Source organism: Chelonoidis abingdonii, chromosome 1 (assembly GCF_003597395.2).
Source record: "Chelonoidis abingdonii isolate Lonesome George chromosome 1, CheloAbing_2.0, whole genome shotgun sequence".
Lineage (NCBI taxonomy): Eukaryota > Metazoa > Chordata > Testudines > Testudinidae > Chelonoidis > Chelonoidis abingdonii.
Window position 1 is genome coordinate 314,124,413 of NC_133769.1, and position 16,834 is coordinate 314,141,246.

A 16,834-nucleotide genomic window follows, 5' to 3' on the forward strand; every position below is an offset into this window, starting at 1 on the left:
GTTCTTTCCGGAGTGATAAATCCTTACAAAACATGCATGGCTAAATACATCAAACTTCAGACATGCTCACATCCTAGGTGGTGATTTCTAGAATCCATTAACTGTGGTTTTGAGGTGAAACATCCAAATATTCTTTCTGTCAGGAATAATTTTATTTTAAACTTCAAGTATTGACTCAAAGTCCTTCTTTTTTACATTTTCAGGAAAAGTATTGCAGGTGGAAGATGACCTGGTGATCTCTTTCCAGTTACTGTTATGTGTCCTTGATTATTTTATCAAACTATCACCACCTTCAATGCTCAAAGAGCCATACAGTAAGGATTTTAGTTTTGTATTCAGAAGCTCTAAGTTCATAAAGAAGTCAACTTCAGTCTCCTTAGGGCCTTCAACAGTGCCCACACTGAATGCAATAAATCCTCTGTTCTATCTTAACTAACTTCACAATTGTGTTTAAATTTTGGGTTATTGAATGAAACAGAACATGGCAATATAGTTAATGTAATAACGAAAGACTTTTAATACTATCCCTGCCCTCCCTTTACTGCCTCCCCACCCACACAGGAATATTGTAATGGCTTGGTAGTATATCAGCAATACTGCTACCGGATGATTGGAAAGCATTATTTAAATTTTGATTGGGATATTACATAAGTGAAAGAAAGGTGGACGGTGACATGAATTTACAGAGCTTTCTTGATGTATAGTAATATGATGGCATCACCTCACTGCAGAATTTTCAACTACAGTCCAGGCTAAGAGCATAGGGGACAGAATATGCAGCCATGAAGAGGAGAAGGAAAGAGAGGTGGCTACATGGAGTAAATGGTGGTTGGAATCGTAACTCAGAATGACAAGGTGTATACAGAATGTTGCTATATAGGTACTGTTGTTGTTCTTCGAGTGATGGTCCCAGTTGTAGTCCACTGAGGATTTACATGTGTGCACCATGCATCTGTAGCTGGAGAATTTGAAAGTAGTAGTGTCCATTGGTCCGTGCATGTGCCCTTGGCTTTACCTCATGGTTTCGTCTGAGGTGATGGTGGGATGGACCAACCGCATCTCCAATTCCTTCTCACCACATTGCATTCAGGTGCAATCTTTCCCCAGCCTTACCTGAGAAGGCTGGGCTGTCCACCTCCGGAAGCACCTCATGGAAGTTGCCATGAGACCTCATTCTGACCTAGGCTGGGCAGCTCCCTGGTACATTGGCCTGAGAGAGAGCTAGGAGTGTGTATCCAGCTACAGAATCGTGGTCTGCGGGTGCCAGACTCACCCTGTGGACCCTGTGCTGGGGACTAGTCGGGAGGTAGGGAAGCATGCACATAAGGATGGCAGTAAGTTTTCCCCCAAACTTAAGAGAGGGGACACTCCTTCCATGAATTCCAGTCATGGGGAGGGAGTGTGCTCTAAAACACAAGAAGAGACAGCACAAGCTGAGGGATCTGCCAGTATCAGATACCAAACTGCATATCCTGTCAGTATCAGTGCCCCGTAGATTGTGAGAACTGTCGGCTCTGGGGAAAACCACTGCTCTGGTTGCTGGTGAAGAAAGAGTACCCTTAATACCAGGGAGGTCAGGAAAAGTACCAGCACCCCCAGGAAGTATTTGTTCTAGGAAAGCTGAGATCTCCACGCTGTCTGGAGCCTTCTACATTTAGGGAGACTATATCTCCCACTCATGACATGCCACAGCTGAGGCACCCCATGCTCCGATGGCCTATATGCTTCCACCAGCTTCAGTGGTACTGCTGATGGAACAGATGTCCAAGTCTTCATCTTTGGAAGAGTAAGATGGGGGCAGGGACTGTCCATCCATTACCACCACTATGAATATCCAAAGAGCCTTCTATATTGTGGCAATATCCCACTAGAAAACTTTGCTGCAAAATTGCCGCAGCAAGACAGGACCCTCTTCTAGGCAATAGAGGAAGGGAAACTGGTAGCAAGGACATCCCTTCAATCAGCTGTGGATGTGGTAGATACTTCATCACACTCTGTGGCTTCAGGCATAGTCATGTGGAGGGAATTGTGGCTCCGTTCCTCTGGTTTCCTCAGGGAATTGCAAAATACTACTGAATACCTGCCTTTTAATGAATCCCATCTTTTTAACCAGAAAATGGATGATTCCATGCCCTCAAAGATTAGAAGGCTACACTTCGTACCTTGGGTATTTATACACCTGCTCCCAAGCATAAATTCTACTATCCACCGTCCACTCAATGTTACAGGACCTCCAGTTTTTCCATCAGAGGCTGTATGAATCACCACAGAAGTGTCAAAAGACTCAAAGATATTGTTCTCCGGGTTCACCTTCATGACCTTCTTCCTACTAGATGCAATTCCCATGGAAAAGATCTTTCTGAGGAACTCTGGAGCAGGGATTCTCAAACTTTTGCTTTCTTGTCCCCTCCAGCCCCATCTGCCCAACATGCTCTAAAAAATCCATGGCCTACCTGTGCTACAACAGCTTTTTTTCTGCATATAAAAGCCAGGTCCAGTGTTAAGGGGTAGCAAGCAGAGCAATTGTCACGGGCCTCATGCCACAGGGAGCCCTGCAAAGTTAATTTGCTCAGGATTTGGCTTCAGCCCCAGGTGGCAGGGCTTGGAGCCCTGGGCTTCAGCTCCAGACGGTGCAGCTTAGGCTTTCTACCTTGGGCCCCAGCAAGTCTAATGGCAGCCCTGTATGGCTGACCCCCTGAAACCTGTTCATGGCCCCCCCAGTGGACCCAAGACCTCTGGTTGAGAACCACTACTTTAGAGAGCCTCACTTACTGCCATATAACCATCCCACTCCTTTCAGGGGTCATCTATCACTCTATCAGCTTGGAGTGTAATAACAATGGACAAATGGGTGCAAAATGTCATCCACATGGCTCAACGATCAAATTCATCATGCTATCTCATCCACAGCCTCTCCCCCATCCCTCCTCAGGGATCACTCTCATGACAACATCCTCACCCTACAGCTGATTTCCTTACTACAAAGAGGAGCTACATAATGGGTTTCTCTGGAATACCAGGGGATGGGGTTCCTATTCAACTTCCTAATATCCAAAAAGAAAGGTGGATGGAGACCTATTCTGTACCTTCTCAGTCGCTTCATCCTCATGCCCAAGTTTTGTATGATCAAGCTAGCAGCGATCATACCATCATTAGAAAAAGGCATGTAGTTAACAGCTCTCAGTATGCAAGATGCCCACTTTCACATGGACTTTCATGCAGCCCACAGACAGTACCTGAAGTTCAGCTCGCACCATTTTCAGTACAGGGTCCTTACATGAGGCCTCACTACTGCTCCCAGGGTCTTCGCCAAGGTTTTCTCAGTCATGGTGGCATACCTCAGGCATTATGGAGTCCTTGTGTTCCCTTATCTTGACAATTGGCTCCTGGCAGCACGATCCAGATGCTAAGCCCAAGTTTCAGCCTCCATGTAGCTCAGCATCCTTTCCTCCCTTGGAGTCAGCATCAATGTTGAAAAATCAACCTGGGACCAAACAACCCCTAGACCAGTGGTCCTCAGTCTTTTTCATCTGGCAGGCACCAGACAATGAGCCATGGAGGACCGTGGCAGCGGATGAGCATCTTCCGAAATGCCACTGACAAGCGGAAACGTCAATAGGCGTCACCGCCAAAATGCCTCCGACAGGCAGTGTCATCTAGAGATATCGGCGGCATTTTGGCAGCGATACCTCTAGAAGACACTGCTTCTTGGTGGCATTTTGGCAGATGCTTTTTCACCGGCCAGAACGTGGGTGCATTTAGATGCCCTGCGAGTGCCATGGTGCCTACGGGCACTGTGTTGGGGACCCCTGCGCTAGACTTTATGGGACCTTCATTAACTCAGTCACAGCATGAGCCTGCCTACCAGCGGACAGGTTCCAGACTCTGCACAAACTCTCAGCCCATGTTGTCAACAGTTCTGTCCTAGCCAGGACCTACCTCCCCCTCCTTGGCCACATGGCTTTGTGCACATAGACCACTGCCCTCACTTGCCTCTACCTTCACTGCTTTCAGATGTGGCTCCAGAAGATTTACTCCATGCATCATGCCATCGACCTCATGTCCTACCCTGGGTACTCTTTCCTCCACTGGTGGACAGACCCATGATGGGTTTGCATAGGGGTTCCCTTTCTCTCCTGTTCCCTGGACAAGACGATCATCACTATCTCATCCCATGTAGATTGAGGAGTGCATATGGGCAATCACATGATACAGGGAACATGGACTCCGTAGGAATCCAGGATGCACATCAACATTCTGGAGCTCAGGGTTATAAGGAAGGGATGCCAAGTATTTCTCCCGTTTATCCTTTCCCATTTTGTTCTTATGTTGGACAACACTGCCAGTGTTTACTCCGGCAACTGTATACAGACAGGCACCCCTGGAATTGGTGCATCACCCACTAGATTCTCTTATCTGCAGTCTATCTCCCGGGGACACAGTGTGATTGCAGACTTGTTCCGCAGACGTTTTGTGATCGACCATGAGTGGGAACTCCATGACACTGTGGTATGTGACATCTTTGACCAATGGGAGACTCTGACCAGAGACCTTTTTGCCTCCCCCCAACACATCCGTCAACAAATGTAAGCACATACTACTGCAGGGACGGAGGGTGTCTTGATCTCCCTTTTCAGGGTGATGCTCTCATATTCCCCTGGTCAGACCAGATCAACTATGCCTTACCTCTTCCGCTCCTACCATGAGTACGCCACAAGATCAGATGAGACAGAGTGACAGTCATCCTGATCGCCCTTTGATGGCTCAGACAATTCTGGCTTCCCGACCTCCTCCGCATGACTGCCCATCTCCCAGTTTCCATTCCTATTTCCCTAATCTACTGACGCAGCACAAGATCAGACATCCCAGTTCACAAGTGCTTCTCAGAGCATTGTATTTGTATGAACAGCTTCTCTAGAACTGGCATGTTCATCAGAGGTGCAAAACATCCTCTCTAGCAGCAAGAAAGAGTCCACTAGACATTGTTACCAGGCCAAGTGGAAACACTTTGCCTCCTGGGCCCAACAAAAGGGGCTTTCCCCATAAGTGATGGGAATTCCCCTTCTTCTGGACTACCTCCTGTCCTTGAGGACCTTGAGAGAGTTGAGAGTGAGACCCAAGGTCCACTAAGCAGCAGATAGCACTGTCCACCCACTGTGGAAGAAAATTCCATCTTTCCACTTCCGTTGACTGCTAGGTTTTGGAAAGGCCTTATGAGAATCTCCACACTTTCCACTCTCCAGGGGGACCTCAGCCTAATGTAATCACTCTTAGAATTGCTGACATTGTGCTCTGTGTCCCTCCTTTTCATGAGTCATTTTCCTTTTTGGAAACCCTGCCTGCCCTTTGGCAAGAAGGGTTGGTGAATTTGAGATCATGATGGCGAACCTTCCTTTCACGACTCCCCATAAAGATTAAAACTTCCTGTGCCTGCATCCCAAATTTGGCCAAAGGTTATCTCCTAATTTTGTGTTTGTTCAATCCATTTGCTTGCTTTTTCTTTCTGAAGCCTCACTCCTCGGAAAAGGAATGGCAACTCCACTCCCTCGATGTCCATCGGTCCTTGGTCTTGTCCTCTACAGGTGGAAAGCCAATCAGGAAATCCACCCCCTCCAACTGTCATAATAGCTGAAAGAGTTAAAGGGCAGGCAATCTCCGCACAGAGAATCTCCAAGTGGATTTTGGGGTTCATTACACTCTGTTATCAGACCTGCTTTGGATGCAGGCCCATTTCACAAGAGCCCAGGCTTTGACTCTAGCCTCCTTCCATGATGTGCCACTCCGGGACATATATAGAGCAGTCACTTGGAGTTTAGTCCACACCTTTTGCTATGCATTGCGCCTTGGTGCAGGACTCAGTGGTGGATAAGAATGGCCATACCGGGGTCAGACCAAAGGTCCATCTAGCCCAGTATCTGTCTACCGACAGTGGCCAATGCCAGGTGCCCCAGAGGGAGTGAACCTAACAGGCAATGATCAAGTGATCACTCTCCTGCCATCCATCCCCATCCTCTGACAAACAGAGGCTAGGGGCACTATTCCTTACCCATCCTGGCTAATAGCCATTTATGGACTTAACCACCATGAATTTATCCAGTTCTTTTTTAAACGCTGTTATAGTCCCAGCCTTCACAACCTCCTCAGGTAAAGAGTTCCACAAGTTGACTGTGCGCTGTGTGAAGAAGAACTCCTTTTTATTTGTTTAAACCTGCTGCCTATTAATTTCATTTGGTGACCCCTAGTTCTTGTATTATGGGAATAAGTAAATAACTTTTCCTTATCCACTTTCTCCACATCACTCATGATTTTATATAACTCTATCATATCCCCCCTTAGTCTCCTCTTTTCCGAGCTGAAGAGTCCTAGCCCCTTTAATCTTTCCTCATATGGGACCCTCTCCAAACAGCTAATCGTTTTAGTTGTCCTTTTCTAGTGCCAGTATATCTTTTTTGAGGTGAGGAGACCACATCTGTACACAGTATTTGAGATGTGGGCATTCCATGGATTTATATAAGGGCAATAATATATTCTCATTCTTATTCTCTATCACCTTTTTAATGATGCCTCCTTTGATGTGGCTGTCCTCTGTTCAACCATTCCATCTTCATCCTCGCAACCTCCTCTGACTTAGGTAGTGTTTGTTAATCACACTCAGTGGAATACAATAGGTAACATCACATGAAGAAGAACAGGATGTTATTTACCTGTAATTGGAGGTTCTTTGAGATCTGTGTTCCCTATCAGTATTCCACATCCCCCCCCCCCTCCTCCCCTGCTACGGATCTGTTGGGTATGTCATGGAGAAGTAACTGGAGATGCAGTCAGTCCTCCCCACCCTTTATTACCTCTGACAAAACCATGAGGCGAGCCAAGTGTGTGTGTGTGGACCAACGGACACTACTGCTTTCAAATTCTTTGGCTCTGGACATATGTGCATGCATGAACCCTCAGTGGAATACAGATAGAGACTGCACATCTCGAAGAACTTCCAGTTACAAGTAAGTAACCTCCTCTTTCCTTGCTTTGACTTTGAACTGACTTACTCTTACATAAGTAAATGTTCATTCCTGTTTGAAAATCATAAACTTCTCTAAAACAGTAACTTTTAGTATGTACTCCTTGTACATTTAAAACTTGGGAAATGTTGCTAAAAACACTAAAAGTGGTGTCACAAATAAGTCTTGTGTAACTTTGGATAGTACTTCATTTTTATGTTGGGTATCTTCCACTAGGGGAATATATTTTAATGATATATTGAACAAAGAAAAAAGCTGGAGTTCATTGGGTTTTTCCTTTAACAGGATTGGGAAGGATATCATCAGTAATGTCCTGATTATTCACTGATGAATAGCTTCAAATGGATAGATTATTGGTGGTCTTGTTGTTGCCCCTACTCCATTTGAACTTTAATGGTCAAAAAATACTATCTCTCCCTTTTTATTCTAAATTGAGGACAATTTTAACATCCATGTAAATAATTACTGGAGAAAAAATAGCCTTGGGGTTAAGATATGGCTCCCCAAAGCTGATAGGAGTTTAATTTAATCTTTTGTAAAGTGTACTGCTGTAGGATAGACACTATACATAGTACTGCCAAGCTCAAATAGTCAGAAATCCTGAATCTGGCCCCCGAAGTCGAGATTAAAGAAACAAACAAACAATGCCACCTTTGAATCTTAAGAGTTCACATTTTTCTGTTTTTTGTTTTTTTTAATGCAACTATGAGAACCAGAAACTTGTTTTAATATGAAAGGTGAGATTCTGATATCACCTGACTCCAGAAGCTGGACCTTTAAGAAAAATAGTGAGTTGACAATATGCAAGGTATTATATTAATATTCCAGATGAGTGCCAGCCACAGTTTGCACAGGCACAGCTTAAGCTCTCTCACAAATCTGGTAGAGCTGCTCAGTTCTGATCAGTAATACACTGTAGTATTCAAGTCCTGATGACAGTGGAAAGACTTTAAATTGTGCTAAATTATTATATGAATAAAACAAAAGGGGACTAAGATGAGACTTCCAAAGTAGAACAGCTGGGCAAAAACTTTGAACAGTTACCAATCACCCCAAACTGACAATTACCAATCTACCAATTTTAAAATGTAAAATTTTATATTTTATTTTATTTTTTAATTTATAGTATAATACTTTATATATTGATATAATGCAACATATAACTATAAAAGAGAATTCAGTAAAGATTAAATTAAACTACTTTGACCTTTATTAGAAAAAACATGGTTTTGACCTTAATGAAACAAATCTAATTTTCCTCTGTGGAAAATTTCAAGTCAGGTTTTTTTGTTCCAAATTGTGTAAAATAAATAAAATTAAATAAATTTTAAATTTTCCATTGAATGGAAATTCCAGGTTCTTCTTTGAGCATCTTCTGCATATTCCCACTCTTAGGATGCGCTGAAGGCTTCAGTGTGTGATCTACAATTGGAGGTTGAACTGGGTCCTATGATTGTCAAAGATAGCCTTCTCCCAGCAAAGTTGTTATGCATGAGGTAATGCCAGATTCCTGCTCTATCCTTCAGGAGAATATGATACCAGCTTGGAGAACTTGGCAGGACTGGCCTATATCTGCTTGGATGTCGTCTTCTTCTCCTTCTCCTTCTCCTTCCCCTTACCAGTCTAGAATGTTGAATTCTCTGGTGCCAGAGCATCTTCCAACACAATCTGTGGATATGAGTTACAGAATGCCTCCTCTCCCCACCCCCATTAGAACAGGACATATTCTTAGAAGAGGATGACTTTCATCAATATGTCACAGAGATACAGAGTGGCTCATCTTCTGATGACATCGAGGTAGCAACAGCATCTTCTCCCTCTGAGGATTCAGTTCAGTTTCATGAATCGGTTGATAGGATGGCATCAACTTAATTGTCATCAGTAGGTTTGGAGAAGAGCTCGCATCCATTTTTTTCATATTCTGGGGTCTACTGCCAATGCTAAATTCTCCTTGCCTGTATTAGAATGGCTGTGGCAACTGCAAAATCCGTTGACCCAAATCATCTTTGTGTCATCCAGTCTCTAAAAAGGCAGACAAATTATGTCTGATACCACAGGATGTATTTTATTGTATTCATGTGTACCCTCAGCCAAACTCATTATAGCAGCAACACAGCAAAATTCTGGACCAGCTTTTCAACTTTCCACCCACATGGATAAAGAAGGGGGGAAAAAATGGATTCTCTGGGCAGAAAATAATTTTTCTTCCTTCTCCTTAAACACATGCATAGCTAGCTACTAGTTATGGATAGATATTGGTTTGCTATGGGAGACAATGTCTGTCTTTACTAAACATTTTATCAGAAGAGCAAAAGAAATTAATATCAGACCTTGATAAAGAGGGCCAAAACGTGGCCAAGCACTCTCTTAAGGCATCAGATGTTCCTTCTACTGCCTCAAGATCATTGGCATCTGCAATAGCTCTGCAAAGACGTATTTGGTTATGTTTATCTTCTCTCCCATTGAATACTGGATTTAAAATAGAAGACGTACACTTTGAAGGAGATGATTTACTTAATGCAAAAATGGAGCAGACACTGGGAAAACTGAAAGATGTGATCCACAGCAAGATCTTTGAGGCAGAATTTCTATAGGAGGAGGATGTAAACACCTGTGTTCAGGAATCAGAGGCAATATCCCATCTTCATCTTTCTCTTATTATAATCAGAGAAGATAACCTTACATCACATGAAAGCAGACCATTTTAAATATAAAAAATTTTGTAAGAACTTGTATAGAAATGCAAGAAGTCTAAATACTGATATCTAGGAAGTTGAGTGCCTGGTATTAAATGATGATATTGATATAATAGGCATCACAGAAACCTGGTGCTATGTTGATAATCCATGAGACATAGTAATATCAGGTACAAAATATGTAGGAATGACAGAGTAGGTCGCACTGGTCAGGGAGTGGCACTATATGTGAAAGAGAGCCTGGTCAAATATAAATAAAATCTTAAATGAATCAAACAGTATCACAGAATCTCCATGGGTAGAAATTCCATGTTTCATTAATAAGAGTATAGCAGTAGGATTATGCTACCGACCACCTGACCAGGATGGTGATAGCAATTGTGAAATTCTCAGGGAAAAGTGAAATGTTCCCAGTCAACATGAGGATAGTTTAAATAACATAAGAACGACCATACTGGGTCAGACCAAAGGTCCATTTAGCCTAGTATCCTGTCTTCCATCGGTGGCCAATGCCAGGTGCCCCAGAGGGAATAAACAGAACAGGTAATCATTAAGTGATCCATCCCCTGTGCCCATTCCCAGCTTCTGGCAAACAGAGGCTAGGGACACCATCCCTGGCCATCCTGGCTAATGGCCATTGATGGACCTATCCTCCATGAATTTATCTAGTTTTTTTGAACCCTGTTATTGTCTTGGCCTTCACAATGTCCTCTGGCAAGGAGTTCCACAGGTTGATTGTGCATTGTGTGAAGAAATACTTCCTTTTGTTTGTTTTTGGTTTGGTGACCCCTATTTCTTGTTTTATGAGAAGGAGTAAATAACACTTTTCCCACACCAGTCATGATTTTATAGACCTCAGTTATATCCCCCTTAGTCATCTGTTCTCCAAGCTGAAAAGTCCCAATCGTATTAATCTCTCCTCATACGGATGCTGTTCCATACCTCTAATAATTTTTGTTTCCCTTTTCTAAATCTTTTCCAATTCCAATATATCTTTTTTGAGATGGGTCGACCATATCTGCATGCAGTATTCAAGTTGTGGGCATATCATGGATTTTTAGAGAGACAATCTGATATTTTCTGTCTTCTTATCTATCCCTTTCTTAATGATTCCCAATATTCTCTTAGCTTTTTTTGACTGCCGCTGTACATTGAGTGGATGTTTTCAGAGACTATCCACAATGACTCCCAAGATCTCTTTCTTGAGTGGTAACAGCCAATTTAGACCCCATCATTTTGTATGCATAGTTGGGATTATGTTTTCCAATGTGCATTAGTTGGCATTTATCAACACTGAATTTCATCTCCCATTTTATTACCCAGTCACCCAGTTTTGTGAGATTCTTTTGTAGGTCTTCTCAGTCTGCTTTGGACTTAACCATCTCGAGTAGTTTTGTATCATCTGCAGATTTTGCCACCTCACTGTTTTCTCCTTTTTCCAGATTTACGAATATACTGAATAGGACTGGTCCGAGAACAGACCCCTGGGGAACACCACTATTTACCTCTCCCCCTTCTGACCATTTATTCCTATCCTTGGTTTTGTATATTCTAACCATAATGTCAATTTTTTATTGTGTTTTCTGTGTTTGTAGCCAGGATTGGATGCCGAGATGAAATTTTTAGACACTGCTAATGACTCCTTCATGGATCAGATAGCCCTGGAACCCTCAAGGGGAGAGGCAATTCTTGACTTAGTCCTTAGTGGCGCACAGGATCTGGTCCAAGAGGTGAATATAGCTGAACCTCTTGGTAGTAGTGATCATAATGTAAATACCAAAGAAACCCAGTACAGTAGTATTTGACTTAAAAAAGGTGAATTACACAAAAATGAGGAGGCTAGTTAAATGGAAATTAAAAGGAACAGCAAAATGCCTACAGGCTACATGGAAACTATTTAAAAATACCATAATTGAGTATCTAACTAAATGTATATCCCTAATAATAATAATAAATAATAAAAAAAAAAGCAACACGACCAAAAAAATGTGACCATGGCCAGCTAGAGTGAAACAGGTGGTTAGAGACAAAAGACATCTTTTTAAAACTGGACCTCAAATCCTAGTGAGGAAAATAAAAAGGAGCATAAACTATGGCAAATTACGTGTAAGTATCATTAGGTAGGCCTTTATATAAATCTATGGTACACCCCCACCTTGAATATCGTGTGCCATTCTGGTTGCTCCCTCTCAAAAAAGGTATATTAGCATTGAAAAAGGTACAGAGAAGGGCAACAAAAATGATTAAGGGTATGGAACAGCTTCCATATGGGGAGAAATTAAAAAGACTGAATCTTTTCAGCTTGGAAAAGAGATGAGTAAGTGGGAATATAATAGAGGTCTATAAAATGATTAATAGGGTGGAGAAAATGAATAAGGAAATGTTATTTCCTTCTTCATATAACACAAAAACCAAGGGTCACCCATTGAAATGAATAGGCAGCATGTTTAAAACAATCAAAAGAAAGTACTACTTCACACAACACCATAGTCAACATGTGGAACTTGTTGCCAGGGGCTGTTGTGAAGGCTAAAACTATAACTGGGCTCAAAAAAGAATGAGAAGTTCATGAAAGATAGGTCCATCAGTGGTTATTAGCCAAGATGGTCATGGACGCAAGGCCACGCTGTGGGTGTCCCTAAACCTTTGATTGCTAGAAGCTGGGACTGGATAACAGGGAATGGATCTCTTAATTGCCCTGTTCTGTTAATTGCTTCTGAAGCATCTGGCATTGGCCACTGGTGGAAGACAGGATACTGAGCTAGATGGACCATTCATCTCATCCTGTTTGGCTGTTCTTAACAGTATTCTAAACAGCAAATATCTTTGTAGACACAAGACAGGTCAAAGAATTCCTCAGTCACATCTTCCTAACTAAATGTAAGGCCACAGGTTTGACATGTTAATCAACAGCTTCAAACCAATCTTGGAAGATCCCATCTGTGGTTTTGGAGACTGTCCAAGTTTTACAGTGCATGGAAACTAATAGGGTATTACAGACGGGTTTTAGATACAGTAAAGAGAGGCTGTACATCAAAGTTAAAGCCCTTCCTCTATGCAACTCCCATATCCCCATCCCTTTTCAAGAGGTGCTATTAATAAAGGGAGCACAGGCTCATCTGAGTGCTATAGAACAAGAACTCCGGAAACAATCCCCAACGGTTTCAGAGCTCTAAACAGATGAATCAGCCAACTTCAGAAGGCTGTCTCTGGTGTTAATCATTTTATCTCTGTCTACTCTAGATAAGTTTGCTGCTCTTGACCTCAAAGGGGCATATTTCCATATCTCTCTAAGGATATCCCACTGCAAATATCTACCTTTTGGCCTTGATTCAGACCACTTCAATACAGAGTCTTACCTTTTGGCCTCTCTGCTGTGTCCTGAGTTTTTACTATATGTTTGGCTCCAGTAGCATCTCATCTGAGGAAGCAAGGGTTTTTATCTCTTACTTAGACAATTGACTACTGAAGGGCCCATTCAAAGAAGGATTAGAAGCCATTGAGGTGACTTGCTCTCATTTCAAAATCTTGTGTCTTTATAAACCAGAAGTCCCTTTTTCAGTCAGTCTTCAACTCTGTGAAAGAAAAGCTTTTTTTCTTAAGAGGTTTTTGAAAATAACTCTTTCCATACAGATGCTGGGGCTACAGCCCATTCAAATGTATTTTCTGATGTTATTGGGCCTCATGGCCTCTACAACATACGTAATTCTGTGTACCAGGCTCAGAATGAGGCAGCAGCAAAAGTGGCTTAAAATAGAGTACCGAATGACATTCGGCTTTCTGTAATGTGGTGGTTACATCCACAGAATGTCCTCAGAGAATTGAGGGTGATCCATCTGGCTCTCAAGGTATTTCTTTCGCACATAAGTAATACTGTTAATTGGGTGGCCTTGGCAAGCCCTGGCACAAATTAAGTACTGGATCTTGATCCAGATCTGAAGTTCATTTTGACAGAGTACTTCAATCATTATTCAGTTAAGACTCTTTCTCCTGCCTTTATTGATGTACTGCCTGTCAAACTATCCCAAGAGTAGAAATATGCAGAGGACACTGAAAGAACAAATGAAGGTTGGTTACTTGTAACCGGAGTTCTCTGAGATGCACTCTGCATATTCACACTCCCTGCCTGTCTTTTCTGCTCCTGCTGAGTCCTAATTCTGTATTTACTTGGTATTGCACTTTAGAAGTTGGAAGGAACTGAGGTGGCCATGCAATGCCCCTTGAGTCTGCATGAGTGTTGCCGGTGGGAGGAGATGGAGAGGTGAGCCACTCCCTAACAGGCACCACAACTAAAAGGTACCACTGTCTTGCTACACTCAGTGGGTACATTCCAAGAGTGTGAATATGCAAAGTCCGTCTCGAAGAGCTCCGGTTACAAATAAGTTGCCTTCTTTGTGGAGCTTTGGGGAAGTGTAGTCTTCACTTGTGGCCTAACTCTGGATGTTACAGGAGACTAATGCTTACTCCTCGTTTGCAAAATGATTTGGAAGCTGTGGATGAAAAGTGCTGAGTAGTGTTAAATTCCATACATAAGTAGCTTTAAACACATAATGTCCAAAGACTTATACAGACAGTCTCATTAGTTTTCTGTTATGTGGATTTTGTATGATGAATTTCCCCTTTCTTGGCATATAAATCATAAATATGCTTCCTGTTCTACTGTATAGCATATGTAGACTCTCTTCTTAAAACCACATCAACCTCTCTTGTGGCTTAAATGTAAAGGTCAGAAGTATTCTTTGCTTTTTAGTTACTTGTTCGTGTGTTTTAAATCCTGTGGTAATGCTGACTGTCTTTTACAGAATCTCATGTGAGTGCAATGTCTATTAATGGCTCAACTCGAGCTCCAAGGCGAGGTCAGAATAGAAGTACACGTACATCAAAACAAACTGACACAGATACAAAAGTTATTGAAGTCCTTTGTAAAGAATATGATTGTAACTTAGATGAGGTAAGGTTTGTGCTTTTTGAAAAATTCCCTATTTTGGATCTTGGTGTAATGTCCATCAAGCAAGGCGATATCCAAAAGTATGATTAAAACCTGATCTTATTCATTGAGGCAGTAGTAAACAATTTTTTTAATATATATTTTTTTTTACCTGATCATCAGTCAGCTTAAATCCAGTGGTTGGTAGTGTTATTCCTTTCTCAATATTTCATCCTCTGTTTAAACATATCTCACTTTTGGTATTAGAGTGCATGCAGTTGCCTTTTGATATGGGAGACTAAACTGTGAAATAAAGCATCTAATTTAGTTTTTCTTCGAGTATTTGACATGTGGATTCTACTCATGGTGTGCCCCAGTGCAGCCACTTGCAATGTTTTCATTAATAGTTCCCAGTAAGGGTTGTGTTCTCCTTCCCTAGGGTATAACAAGCTCAACAACCCCAACTGCCATTCAGTTCCTTCAGACCACCCTAAGTCTAGCAAATGGAACAAGGTTGATGTCCTGTTTATAGTTACTTGTTAGGATAGTTTAATACTGAGTTACTGTGGCTTTAGTGTTTACTAGTGTGTGTTGCCTCTAATAAAAAAAAATTTTTTTTTTTTGGTTCCCAGTCAATTAGTCGGTGTTTAGTCACATGAACAGTTGAACCCTCAGGCTTCTAAATTATGTGGGGTGGGGGAGGGGCTATTCCCCCAACAGATGCTCATGACAGGTCTCTTTACTGCCCAGGAGAAGGGCATGTTGTTAAGTATGTGGTCTTCAAATTTATTGAGAAGCTTATACTCAAATAAATATATTAGCCTTCAAGGTGCCACCAGACTCCTCGTTGTTTTTGTGGATACAGACTAACACGGTTACCCCTCAGAGATTACATATTTTCCTTCATCTGGGTATGAGGAAAATCTTGGGAACAGGTGACCTTAGAAGTGAAGAAGATCCTTTTTTCATCCTTAGGTTTGAAAATCAATTTTTTTTAAAAAAATCTGGTTCAGGTCTAGCTGATGGAATTTGTAGGGGCTCCACTAGATTCAATAGCAACAAGTGCATTTCTTCCACAGATTTCAGACCATAAGGCACTTTATCCTCTACTTTCACAATCACACTCAGGCATCGTGAAGATATTTCTCAAACTTCTAGACCGTATGGTGTCATGTAGCCTTGACTACTTTGCCCATCTGTGATTGACCTTTTCAAGCTTGAATCAAGTCACATACAAACCAAAAATGCACAACGTGATTTGGACTCCTCACTTTCAGTGACCAGTTTTAAACTCTTTGGAGTGATGGGACAACAAAAGAAAATGTACACGGGGGAATACCATGTGCTGTTCCAATACCATCCACAATTCTGGTGTATCCGAGAAGCACTGGGGAGCACATATTGGTCTGGTGCCAACTCAATATCTGGCCTCATGGGGAGTAGTACATACACATAAATGTTTGAGTCTAGCTAGCAAGGCATTTCTACCACTGATCAAAAATTCTTTCATCCAAATTCTCATTAACAACTGCACAACAGCCCACTACGTAAACAGAGAGGTGCCAGATCAGATCTATGTCAAGTAGTCACAGATCTGCAAGAATGGTGTATCCAGAATTCTATCAATTTGATAACTCTCCACCTTGCAGGGGAGAACAGTGGCTTGGCTTAGACTCACTAAGCAGAAAAGTGACTGTCTCATGAGTGGAGTTAAATTATTCATTATTTGCCAGATCTTCTAAAGGTGAGAGGTTTTCTCCAGATAGACCTGTTGCTTCAAAGCATCTGTTTTGTTCTCAAGCAGGAGAGTGTCTAGGATCTGTAGTGGAAGCTTTCATGATTTGCCGGTCACTCCATTTGATGTATGCCTTTCCTCTGTTTTCTCTAATTGCAGGCGTGTTAACAAAGATAAGGCAAGGAAGCTTGAGCTTATACTGATAGCTCCCACTTGTCCTAGCCAGTTCTGGTTTTTGTAACTCCTGACTTTGTCCGATCATCAGTTTATCATGCTTCTGTTTCAGTACATGATATTGCAGAACCACGGCTTAGTTTTTCACCCAAATCCAGCATTACTACATCTCATGGCTTGAGTGGTTTCTGGATGTCTTCATTAGGTAGAGAATATTCTTCAGAAGTACAGAATAGCTTACTTCAGAGCAGGAAATAGTCTGCAGGAATTACATATACTTCAGAAT

The 16,834-nt window shown here is 42.0% G+C and overlaps 1 protein-coding gene across 3 annotated transcripts in view; it reads left to right on the forward strand.

Moving 5' to 3' along the window:
• RB1 (RB transcriptional corepressor 1) overlaps positions 1-16,834 on the forward strand; it is a 163,026-nt gene that overhangs the window by 26,742 nt on the left and 119,450 nt on the right. For all 3 annotated transcript variants that reach the window (XM_075061588.1, XM_075061587.1, XM_075061589.1), the window contains 2 exons: positions 204-314; positions 14,515-14,663. In XM_075061588.1, the coding sequence (XP_074917689.1) occupies positions 204-314; positions 14,515-14,663 (260 nt within the window). The remainder of the gene's footprint in view (positions 1-203; positions 315-14,514; positions 14,664-16,834) is intronic.